Source organism: Meleagris gallopavo, chromosome Z (assembly GCF_905368555.1).
Source record: "Meleagris gallopavo chromosome Z, MGAL_WU_HG_1.1, whole genome shotgun sequence".
In the NCBI taxonomy this organism is placed as follows: Eukaryota; Metazoa; Chordata; class Aves; order Galliformes; family Phasianidae; genus Meleagris; species Meleagris gallopavo.
The window spans coordinates 31,755,744-31,768,763 of record NC_139435.1 but is presented as its reverse complement, the minus strand read 5'-3'; the positions used below and the strand labels follow the sequence as shown (position 1 = coordinate 31,768,763).

General features: G+C 35.2%; 1 protein-coding gene across 4 annotated transcripts in view; it reads left to right on the top strand.

Annotated features, from left to right (window-relative positions):
* Positions 1 to 13,020, top strand: part of ZDHHC21 (zDHHC palmitoyltransferase 21) — a 43,789-nt gene that overhangs the window by 18,642 nt on the left and 12,127 nt on the right. For 2 of the 4 annotated variants that reach the window (XM_085213833.1, XM_085213832.1), the window contains exon 7: positions 4,758 to 4,874. The exons of 1 other annotated variant lie outside the window; for it this stretch is intronic. In XM_085213833.1, the coding sequence (XP_085069959.1) occupies positions 4,758 to 4,874 (117 nt within the window). Of the gene's footprint in view, positions 1 to 4,757; positions 4,875 to 11,521; positions 12,731 to 13,020 lie in introns of those variants that run through there. One more of the 4 variants, XM_085213834.1, reaches the window with a different exon arrangement.

Genomic DNA, 13,020 nt, shown 5'->3' with positions numbered 1-13,020 from the left:
TAATGAAAGATGTTAGGAAATATTCGTTAAAACTTGTGAGAATATTATTTACAAAAATACTTATTCGAATACTATTTACGCATTAATATTAACTGAAATCTGGAAGTAGGAATCATTCTATCCTTTAGTTTTGAGACACTAAAGGGGACATTTTTCCTTGGGGTTATGAAATGACCTACAGGACATGAGAGGCTTTTTTTATGTGTTAAAAACCTCCGTGGTTCTCTGCAAAAGCAAAACAAAAAACAGCCTAGCCTCCTGTATGATTACAGGGACAGTATGTGAATTCTGAATAAACTTTAGAAAATAAATACATTGTCTGCATTTAAAAAAAAAAAAAAAAAAAAAAAAAAAAAAGAAGACTGAGAGGATAGCACTTTTTAAAAACTTGATCTGTTGGTAATGTCATTTCTATGCTAAGGTTGTTTTGCCTTTTAAACTCTTTTTTACATCTAAAGTAATTTCAGAATTATCACTCTGGATTGAGCTCTGTGTAGACGATTATTTTTATAGTTGGAGTGCTTTTTGCATTTTATTTTATTTTTTGTGTGAGTGAATTTTCTCTCCTGCAAAACCTATATTCTGTAAGTTTTTTTTCTGCTTTTTTTTTTTTTTTTTTTTCCCTAACTTGGCAGCCTGGCTTTCTTCTGTATTTTTGTGGTATACAGATTGATAGACTGACTTTATCACCAGACTGAGATAAAAATGCCAGACATTTGCAACTGAGAGTAAATACACAGATTATCGTGTATGGAGCTTATTCTGTGTTCCTTTCCTAAGAGAAAGATGGAATGTTACTGTATTTTGTTAGCAGTTAATATACTATGTAGCATGTTTTTGTAAAGAAGCAGAATTGAATGAGTATTACTTTTTAAACAAAAATTTTTGAAGCTTGATGGTTGTTTTCACTTAGTATCTCTTCCAGAACAGACAATAGTCCTGGATTAGTTCTGCAGGAAGCTGTGTCCTCTGTACTAAGTGTGCTGTTCCTAAAATTGTAAACCCTTGGGAATAATAGCAATAATGGTCGTATTATTTATTATGACCTTGGGCTGTACTCATCAGTTTTGACCTCTTTATTATGTGTAAGGATAAACTTGTAACAGTCTTAGTGGTCAACGTTAGTATGTGTTACAGGGATCATCCATGACAGCTGATGCTTAGAAATTAAGACATGGTGTATGCTCCGCCATGGGGCAGAGACAAGAGAAAGTCTTGTTTGACTCTGTGTCATGGAGATTTGCTTTCTGTAGAAAGTTTTGGTAATTATTGAGATAAAAATGTTATACCTTATAGTTTGCAATACAGCCCTCACTTTCTTATTCTGTGCCACACATTTCTATCCATGTCTTTTCTCAGGTAATCCTCAGTCTTTCTGGTTTGTACAGGTAGAAGTAGTGGCTAATGGGAGCTTAAGAGCCTCTCTTAACAGGCAAAAAACTATGCTGGGAAAGCGTGAAATGGACACAGCATATCTGAGTTATATAGGAAGTAGGAAAAGTGAGGCAACAAGCCATTTGTACTGATGATTAGACAGAACGGTCATACTATGATGTTAACCAAAAAAAGAGAAGGGGGCTGGCTTCCTAAAGTGCTGCTTTCATTGTTAAATTAGTGTATATTACATCTACAGCAAGACCACTAATGTCAGCTGTGCCACATGTGGAAAAAAGCTGCTGTGAATCAAAATTCTACTGTTCTAAGCGAGAAAGTTTGTGTGTTGATGATTAGTTTATGTATGCTCACAGTTCGTGGCTCTGTGTCGTTCTTGCTCTGAATGCAGTTTGTGTGATTATGGAGACAGAGGCAAGCTGTCTTAATACTGTTAGTACACTGAGATGAGTGAGTCCCTAAATTATGTTTGAACAAGAGGACATTGGCAAGAGGGATCAATTACTTATTGTCTAGTCTTGGGCTGATCTATAGTACCTTTCTGTGGTTTGCTTATTAAGTAATATTTTTTTTTATCAGTCCTGGGAAAGAATAATAAAAACAGATTGAGATGAACTCACGTATAAAGCAGCAACATGCTAAGTGTGTAATTATTATACAGGAAAGACATGGTGCTCTTGGAACGGGTACAGAGGAGGGCCACTAAGATGATCAGAGGGCTGGAGCACCTCTACTATGAAGAAAGGTTGAGGGAACCAGGGTTGTTCAGCTTGCAGAAGAGAAAGCTCCGGGGAGACCTCATTGTGGCCTTCCAGTACTTGAAGAGAGCATATAAAGAGGAAGGGGAACAGCTGTTTACAAGGGTGGATAGTGATAGGACAAGCAGGAATGGTCTTAAACTGAGATAGGGGAGATTTAGGTTAGATATTAGGAGGAAGTTTTTCACTCAGACGGTGGTGACGCACTGGGACAGGTTGCCCAAGGAGGCTGTGGATGCCCCATCCCTGGAGGCATTCAAGGCCAGGCTGGATGTGGCTCTGGACAGCCTGATCTGCTGGTTGGCGACCCTGCATATAGCAGGGGGGTTGCAATTAGATGATCATTGTGGTCCTTTTCAACCCAGGCCATTCTATGATACTGTGATTATCATTGCTACGATTTAAATGAATTCCTTTTAGAATGTTTCTTGCTTTCATGGAATGACACATTTCTGTATCAGAGTAAAATTGTAAAAGTAGCTCTATTTTTGCAAATGATTTGGATTTCTGCAGAAAAATACTGTCTTGTTTCCGCAGATTGCTAGGTGAGGGCTCGGTAGTGACTTCTAGTTCATCACTGCATGAGACTTTGATTCCCCTAGGGACGTATAGCGGCTGGGGAAAAAATACTTAGGATGTCACCTCTTCTCATTAGTAATTCAGCAGCTTTGCTTCTTTTGCTGTAGACGCTTTCATGTTTTAGGGAGGAAGGAGAGATAGGAGTTCTTGGTCTTCACTAAAAGAAAATTAATTAAATTTTCTTTCACTATATCTTGCCTGGTAATACTGAATTGAGAGAGAGAGTTTTTTGTCTTACCATGAGTTCAAAGGGAAAAGCTGTGTTCCTTATTACTTACAGTAAGGTTTTATTTGGTATTAGGTGATTTTAAAAATTTATTTACTGTTTTGTTCTGAAGACTGCGTTCAAGGAGAAGATGTCCATCAAACTCTTGGGAGGTTGTATGTATCACTTTTATTAATGGGAATGTATAATGCTAGATCCAGAATGTGACTTCACTGCTAGCAGTCTTCTTTTACATCTTAGTGTTTTCTGTCAAGATAAGGATAAATGCATAGAAACATTTCAGATCAACAAAACGCTATCAATGAAGATATGAAGATATTTTATGTATCTTGCAGAACTTAGTATCTAACCTTGTTTTTCTTTAAATGTTGGGGAAGGTGGTTAAATGGGAAACTGAAATTATCGTGACTGATTTTGAGATGGTGTAATTTTAATTAACTAGTTGACTGAATAAAAAACAGTTAAATAGAATGGAAATGAATACGTTCCCTACATCCCGTCTTAACAAGAGCTGGCTACCAGTTTAGAAAAAGAGAGTGCATTTTGATTTTTGGTTTTTCATTTAGCTGTTTAATTAGTGATTTCTAGTTCTTCCAGTTATTATTGACTTAGTAGCCACTATAAACTTCTTCCTGGGTTTATATTCTGAAACTTAGTGGAAATAAAGGTAAAATCCTATGCCTTTTAAAATTGTGTGTGTGTGTGTGTGTGTGTGTGTGTGTGTGTGTGTGTTTTCTCAATTAAACCCCAGTATTCCTGAATTTGAGTTCTTCTTCCTTGAGTCCAAGTGGTTGAGCTTAAAGAATAAAAGTTCAAAAGCTCAAAAGCAGTAGGAATCTTTTTTTTTTTCATTCACTTCACTTTTATGTTCTGGTTGTAATTTATAGTATACTTGAGAGGTTTTAATAGTTTCCTGCTGTGATCTGGCTTTTCTAAGTGGAAGAACAGATGTGTACATTCAAAAGACAGCCTTGAGAACATAATCATGACTTAGAACTAAGAGAATGGGTGTGCTAACTCATTATCAAAGGATAAGATGGGGTGTGAACTTGCAGTACATCTACAGTAACTGCAATGTACAAATGTTTTTCTGTGATAAAAATAAGGTGCTTTATCCTTTGAAAAAAAGCTTTAAAACTCGCTTGTGCTTTTCATATTTTCTACTAGCTAAAATCAGACTTTCCAGAGCAGGTGGTACAGTAAATTCATATCCTCTGCTCTGAGACAACTTTTTTGTGCACCAGTGTCCAATGTGATAAGCTACCACTTGAGGCTGAGTAAAGATAAGTTAATGTGGAGTAATAGGCCGCATTACAGTTAGGTCAAGAAAATTGAGATACTTTGATTTTTTTAGATACTGTCTTTAAGCTAGGAATGCTACTATTTTTATGATAAAGAGATGGTGCTAAAATGAAATTTGTTGTGGCTGTGAGACAGTAAGTTCTATACATTAGACTGTTTAACATAATGGCTTTCTTATATTTTAAAGCTTATGTATAACAGTCTGACACTGATGAAGGTGGAAAAATGAGGAACAACTCATCTGAGCTTAATATATTCCCTCAATTTAAATATCTGAATTTTTAGCAGAATAGTGAAAAAACTGTTTATGTACATAAATGATTGTTTTATAATTTTAACACACAAATAAATCAATTAATTGCCACATTACTTAAAATCTGGTGTTTGCTTCTAGCTGTAAATCATCTAGAATGGTACTTATCTAGTATGTACAATCAGTTCAAAGACTTAAATTAATTTTTAAGTTCTAAAATGTTTCTCTCCTTTTTGTCTTGTTCTAGGATGTTTTTGTATTTAGACATGAACTTGCTCTTCTAAGAATATCTGCCTTTATGGGTATAATAATATTATGTGGAATAAGTGGACTCTTTTACACTCAGCTAATTGGTATTTTCACTGTAAGTATCTAATCCCTTAATTTTAGAAATACATATTCACTTTATTTTTGATAAAATTAATAAAAACAAAAAATCATATAGTATTTAAAGGACAATCTCTCACTATTTCCACTTATTCGTTATGTGGTTTATCAAGAATCTTGTCTTCAAGGAAATCTTAAGAAGCCTTCTGTCAAACCGGTGTCTAATAATTCACCTATCAAAGCAATTTCCTGATTTGTGTTAATAAAATAAAACCTTACATTGTTATGGATTGATAAAGCATACAAAGTCCTTACTTTGCTATATTTTGATATTTGTTTTTAATTTTAAACTCTTACATGCCATGGTCTCAGTATTTGTGACAGTGAGGCCTGCTGATAAATCATACATTTTGAGGAATACACTTTTTCTTAAGAATGTTAATAAACAAGCTTTCATATCTTCTCAGTTACTAAATTGTAGAATGAGACTGTATTACACTAAATTGTTACAGTACAAATTCATATTCTATACTTAAATGTATAGAAGGAAACGAGTAACCCGTAAAACCACTTCTACATGGAAAAGTTTCTTACTTAAATGAATTTAGTAATTTAATAAATATCTGTGAGAAGAAAGCACTTGTTGCTTCTGTGCATTCGAAATGAATCACTGCTAGTGAATCCTGTAAAATTGCATTAAGAATACATAGAAATGTTTAGAGTACTCCAGTGTTGAACAAAGATAGTGTTTCAGTCAGACCTCTACATATGTAAAAGAATGTATGATCTGGTTTGCCAGACACTTTTTAGACACAGTGAAGTACAAGATAACTGCGTCTTTATGACTACAGCTGATTGAGATCTACCTGAGAACTAATTCTGGCATTACCAGATGCATAATGGAAAACTTCTAGTTGTAATGTGTAATTCCTTTGTGAGGAATAAAGGAAACAATACCGTATAGTTTTGAAATCTTTTAGATAAAAATAATATTGTTTCCATTGTGTTTTCTTTCTTTGAGTTACTGTCTTTTGATCCTTGTGTAACTGTTGCGAAAATAATGCGCTGTCTAGCAATCTTCTGGCATTCTACTCTCTCAACTCTAGCTCTGTTTACCCTTGCACCTCTTTGTTGTGTGCCTGATTTCTGTTCCAGGGTCTAGCTGATAACTCAACTCTGTGTTTAAATGCCTGCACACATCTTTATGTCTGTGTACTTCAGAGTTTTGCCTTGTTAGGTATCAAGCTAAAGTGGTGCAGACATCTGGATTCTACTCCTTCTCCCGCTGGTGGAGGGAGACAGAAACTCAAGAATCATTAATGTTCGTATGCTGAATTGAGCATGTCTTTTGAGTCTGTTAAATGGCTATATGAGAAGAAACAAAAAGCCACTCTTTTAGTACTATGCCAAAACACAGACGTGATGCAGGAGAGAACAAAACAAAACCTACATGTATGGTTCAGTTCTGCCTGTTGCTGCCAGAAGCTACACTAAATTTCGGTACTATCAGTGTCCACCTATACTGTTAATGTACATGAAAGAAAAACTGAGTGAAACCAATTGTCAGACACACCTGAAACTTGGAACATTTGTATTTTGACACACGATACCTACTGCACTGCCTCTGTAATGCGCATGAACTCTAAGTACGTTCTTTCACCAGTCTGACTCCTTATGCAGTTAGGCTGCCACTGGCCTACAAAATAATAATGAAAAGCTGCATTCTCTGTGCCAGTTCTGTAGCATACTATGTTGTACATCCCATTGCACCTATTGAGCTGGCTACTGCCCTGAAACAGGTAGGAGCTGAAAATAATGTTTTCAAGATCAACCTCCTTTTCTGTGGGTTGTTGAGCCCCAGCATGCCTAGATAATTTCTTTTGTCATATTTGACAAACGAACACACCACAAAATTGCAGATACAGATAGACTATACAGTCTCTAAGAGTCAGACAGCAGAAGGTAAAGGTCTGAAGTAGGGCCTGTTACTGCACTCTGCCTGAAGTGGAACTTCTATGCTTGCTTTTTTATGCACAGTGTTTTAGGTCTGGGATTACTGGGAAGTAGAAATCTGTAATTGGGATCTCTGTTCACCCCACGCGATTACTGTTGCATTGACTCACTGAATATAGGCTAGAAGGATCTTCTGAAGGATAAACCCTTTCTCAGAGCAGGGCCAGCTGCATAGAAAGGTTTATTCAGTGGTAGTCTCCTCTGTCAAATATATCCAAATACAGAAGCAACACAGCCTCCCTGTTTAACCCGTTTCAGTGTTTCAGTCCTGCTAGTCAAATTTCAAACAAAAAAACCCAATCTGTTGTTGAGTTTGTGCTTAGTCTGTAACTTGTGTCAGAAAATCTAACTGTACAGTATTGTAGTGTGGGGATTTGCTTTCTCTGTGAGCACTTCCCAAAAGTTTTGGGTAGCCAGTGGAAAAGGCAGATGAGAGGGCAGCAGGTGAGTACTTTCAAGGCTTCCCAAAGGCACTTGTGATGTTGTAACAGAGAAACAAAGTAAATGGATGTGTCCACCCACAGTGCTAGGTGCAACGTAGATGCATTTTTATGTCCTGTAGAAACAATAAAATATGGTCGCTTAGAAATAGTAGTAACATGTTTACCGTGTTGGAGTTCAGCACCAAGCATTCCTGCATGAATAGAGCAAATTTTATCTGAAGTGAACTCTATTTAAAATGATGAATTCATGATGGAATTTATTGTAAGGTACAGACAAAATAATTACCACAATTTAGACAATTAGAGACTAGTAGTGAAGGTTTGAGGTTATTTTAAAAGAAACGCAAGCATAGGCATGCACGGTTACTTTAATTGCTCTGATTCTTGAGATAATGCACTTGCTGAAACAGCACAGATATCTGCAAGTGGGATGGAAGAGAGCATGGGCCTCTGGCTAGATGAGCTAAGTAAGTTCAAGTTTGTTGGGTTTTATCTTTGTTATGTACCTGTATTTCAAATTCTGCCAAAATTGGATTTTGAAAGGTAAAAATGAAGATTTATCTAAATTTGACTCTTAGTGTAGTAGCAAAACTTTTTGGATCTCCATAAAATGAACTTGCAGGCAATCATTATATAACTTTCCAGACACCAAGCCAATAGTTTATATTTCCTGTCTCTAAATAAAAATAATAGAAGCACCTAAGGCTTACTGTCAGTCACACAGAAGAAACGTGCTATATGAAACCATAGTCTTCTTCCTTCTTTAGCATCATCAATAGTAAAGAGCTAGTACCTGAAATGACACCTTCTTGCTTCTGTATGCGTGGATGGTTTCCACAGTATGACGACTGCTCGAAGACAAATGATTGGAATGTAGCTCAGTTGTGAAGCAAGATAGGTACTCCCCAGTTTTCACAGCACTGTGGTGCTTGTACAGATTGTTCATGCTTGTAGAAGGAGAACTGCTAGTTTATCTTTTTTTTTGCCACGGCAGCAGGACAGGTAAAGTTGAATGTATAGAATGCATTTGCATGTTGTTCCCTTTTTGTACGTCACTTTTCTGAGCAGAATTCCTCTTTTGGTAATTAAGCTATTATTGCTCAATAAGCCATATGATTTAAGAAATATTGGCATTTTCTCTCCTTGATGCTTTTTTTTCTGAAATCAGAAAGGTCTAACTCATGATGGAAAGAGCATACCCAAGATACTCAAATATGTTTGAAACAGAGCAGTAGCTAAAAACAGCAAAACATATTATGAAATGCAGGTGAGGTATTCTGCTTTGGGTGCTGACACTTGCTAAATTCCAGTGTTGCTGTGCAGTTGTCTGATCTATGTCATTGTGCAAGTCTCCTTGGTTATAACAGTAGATCCTTTAATGTAAGAGTTCCTAAACTAAAAGGGGGTGTTATCTTCTGTTGTCCTCTATCAAGTGTGTTCAGTGGATACTGATAGATGCTTGGATAAAGCCTTGTCTCTGATAAAAATAAAACCATTGTAACTTGTGTACTTATGGCTCTTGTGCAAAGTGACTACCAGACCAAGTTACTCAGTATGCATTAATCTGTCGTATCTGTTCCATCTTTCTTATTGTGGTATTACTGCTGGAGTATCTTGAGCACACTGCTATTAATATGTCATCAAGGTTCAGGCAGTCAAAGAGCAGGGGAGGTGACTTCCCACAATGAGAGTAGAGCAGCTGGTTGGCAAAAACTGTCCTTAGAAGAACTTTTGACATGAATTATTCTCATGAACTGGGGAGCAGCTGAGGTGGCCACTTTATATGAGATTAGTGCTTTCTCTCTAGAAACTAGCATATGTGTAACACACTTGTAGCAGGAAGGGCACGTGGTTCTTGTCATTCTCCTGCAGTTCTTTCCCAAACCTCTGTTTGCCTTTACTCTCCTGATCTTCCTGAATTTTAGCACTTCTTCCTCTCTTGCATAAAAATAACTGAATTATTTCTAATTTAGAAATCTCTGAAACAAGGAGAAAATCTCAGATTGTAATTTAGAGGATGCTCTTCTTAAATTCTCAGCATAACAATTAGTTTTATTACTAACCATTTTTGTGCTTCTGAAGAGCTGGGTGGTAGAAATCAGTTTCACCCAAGAAGTAAGATCATGTAGTATTGAAGGCCTGCTTGTTTCCTGTGCATTACAATACCTTTTTCAGTCCTCTATTCCCTGTCATTGCTTGTCCGGCAAATTTAAGTTTTGTCTTTCTTAACAGGAGGTGAGTCAGTATTTGTAGATTTCTGGGCAGCAAAGGCAAGCTTAGAATAGTACAGTAAGTTAAAAAAAAAAAAAAAAAAATTTGTTCTTCTGCTGTGAATACTTATAATTGGTACCACTTAGTTCAGATGGCTTCTAGCTAGGACTCTCTCATGAGCAATTATTTCCCAATCACTGCAAGAAGAACAAGTTAACAATATAGCTCTAGTACAAGTGCTTCCAAACTACTTCATCAAGGCAGAGAGATGTTGAATATATTTGTTATTTGTTAGTTTGTTTTAAACCATAAAAATGGTATTTATATATAAATTAATGTTTTGCTTGAGACAGTTCCATTGTAGAAAAAAAATAAGTTTTCTACAAAAACATCCAAAGTATGCTGTTTCAAGTAACTACTGCTTACGCCCGTAAGCAGTACTGCAATGACAAATGCAGTGTTTGTTTAGGAAGAATATTTTGCACTGAACTTAAGAGCAAATCTCGAAGAGCAGATGTTACTTCATTTTATTTCCATTTACCTTCTTTTTTTCTGTAATTATCCTTATATCACATAATAAAATTTGATTAGAAGTTAAATAGTGTCCAGAAGCTTGTTTCCTTTCTGGAGACACATTTTCTTCACATTTTCTCTTACTGTTTTTTATGCACAACAGATATTTGTTTTCCTAGCAAAGTGCATATAAACCAAATTTATTCATATGAAAAGACATAAATTCACCAAGAGGAAATAAAAAAAGTCTTCTCATCAGCTATAGATTGCTTCAAATTTATGATTACAAGAGGTAAAGAGCTGTAATCTAGTCTTCTTTAAAAAGGTGAAACTGTCAGGTTACTTGAGTATGTATTTCTAAGGACCAGCCCTGGCATTTACACTTGTCTGTTTCGCTCATAGAATCATAGGATCCTGTTCCTGTTCTGCTTACAGAAATCAGTATTTATTTTATTTTTTCATAATTTCAACAGTTAAATGAAATAAAACACAGGTTTTATGAAATTAAGTTAAATGAAATAAAACAGTTAAAAACACGTTTTTGACTGATATGGTAAGATTCTGACATATCAATTATATTTGATTCACAAGATATGACTGTAGTTCTGTACTACATTATACATTTAAATAATGTTTTATCTGATCATCTTGATATGTTGCAAAGCAACTCCTTTTTTAACACTTCTACTTTGTATCCAGTGAGGCTTTTAAGTTGCACCAGGCAGTACTAAAAATATTCGATTTTCTGGCCTGTTGTAAGGCGTGTGGTACCTTTTGCATATGTGAGGGCTGGGTTCTTCTCAAGATCTGCTCTGTTTTTTGTTTTGTCGGCTGCCACCTGTCTAAAGCAATCAGTTCTCTCTTTCTCTTCCTCTGTACAAAAGGAAAATCCCATCTTCCCATGTATGGTGGAAGGTAACAGGATAATCAGTTCAGCAGTGATCCTCTGATGTCATTGTGGGAGCCCTGTAAAAGCGGATTATCTGTGACCCAGATAAAATAATTAGAAATTACTCGGACACTTACAAATAACGGATCTACTAATCTCATTTCCAAAGTTAAAAAAGGTCTGTCTCTCAACATAACACTACCAGATGTTTCAGTTAAACAGCATCCTTTGCAGAGACTAATCTGAACCCTAATTTTAAAGGATTACCTTTGATTGTTTTTTATTTCAAACTCTAAACAGTTAGCGTTTTCATTTTTCCATATGTTCAAACAAACCGTATGAACTTATATACATTTTCTTTATTTTTCCATTATGGTCCATCAAGTAGGATTTTCTGTGATTTTAAGCCTATATAGCAGGTACACACTTTTCTTTAAAATTACTTAGTAAGTAACTTGTTCTTCTGGGACAAAACTATGTAATGGATGGACTTCTATAAATTTAATAGATACCACATGTTCTTTATGCAAGGGAGCATATGTATTATCATAACCTAAGTGGACAGTGACTTTATTAATTTAATTAATGCTGCCGGGGTTTCCTGTTAATTGATAGTTTGAACAGTGCACCGTGATATACCAGTATCCTGGAGCCTCAACGCTATGTGGATGTGGTAGAGAAATTTCCCTTCATTTGCCTTGAGGAGGATGGAAAGGAAAACAGTTTAACAGCTGGTGTTCAGCAGTCTGTCCGGTGTACAATATGATGCCTATCCACATAAATTTGTCTCTTTAGAAGCATGTTTGAGTGTTGATATTTGTTACGTACTATCTTGTATTGTTGTTGCAGTGTTTCTCCTTTTTGCCTTCAAGTAGCAAATGTATTTCAGTGGTATTTTTGTTGTCAGGCTGAACAGATATATCTCAACATGGACATCCTAAACTTACTAACCCATAACAATTGAACTTCTTACTGTGACTGATACAGTGAGAATGTATTGAGGAACATTGTTCATTTTAATCAGGGTTTCATTTATTTTATATTTATTAAAGAAAAGAAAGCAACTTTCATTTTAAGCAAATGAGATAAGTGGAAGTTGCAGAAATTAATTTTTTGTTTTTATCCTAAAGAAATATTTTCAAGCACTTAATTCCTTAAAAAGTATCATTTCATGTAATAACACAATGTAAAATGAAATACAAATAATAAAAAAAAAGGAGAAAAACAAATATAATTCCATGTAGAATCAGCATCAGGCAAAATTTTACCCGAGATGAAACAAAATAATGCAATGTAGGTGAATTTATTCTATGAACAAAATCAAAAGGCTGTTAAATTCTTTCCATATTTTACAGTGTTGATTCATTACTGTTTTACTGTTTAATATATTGCAAGCACGAGTTTTGTAGTTGTGCTAAAATGCTTTTTTCTTGAGAAATAAGTGTCTCGTAGTTAAAAAGTATTTGTAATCATATCTTTAATCAGATAATCTATTAAATACTATTTTGATGAGTGAAATAATAAGAGCTTTTTTTTTTTTTTTTCCCCAAGGATGGCAGAAAAGTAATCAAAGAACTATTAATCCTCATAATTAAGTTTAGCACAGAAGAAATTGGGGTTTAAAATTAGGAAATCAGGATTCCTAGGCAAGCATATACTTTACCCGGTTATAATAAACTGTGAAGTACAAATTGTAGAGGAAGAACAGAAAGCGTTTATGTATAAACCCAATTAATAATTTCAAATCAGAAATGCAATGGAAAATAAGTTCATGTGAACCCTGTCAGCCTGTGTCTACTCCATTCTTCTTATCCATTCTCCTTTTCCTGTCTCCACTTTTAATCTGCTGATACATAAATCTCCTATTAGAAGACTACATAAAGTCCAATAAATTAATTGGTTAGGAATTAATTGGTCTTGGTCTTTGAATGAGACTTTGCTAACTGTTTAAATTGAATCTCTAACTTATTTTTCTCAAACTGAGAAGGAATTAGATTAATTTTTAAAGAAATATATCCTGCCAATCTAGAAGTCTATGTACTTTCCATCGAAATAAAACTTTAATTTCCTTTAAAAAGCTCTCTCATGAGCTATTTAAAGTATCAAAATAAATT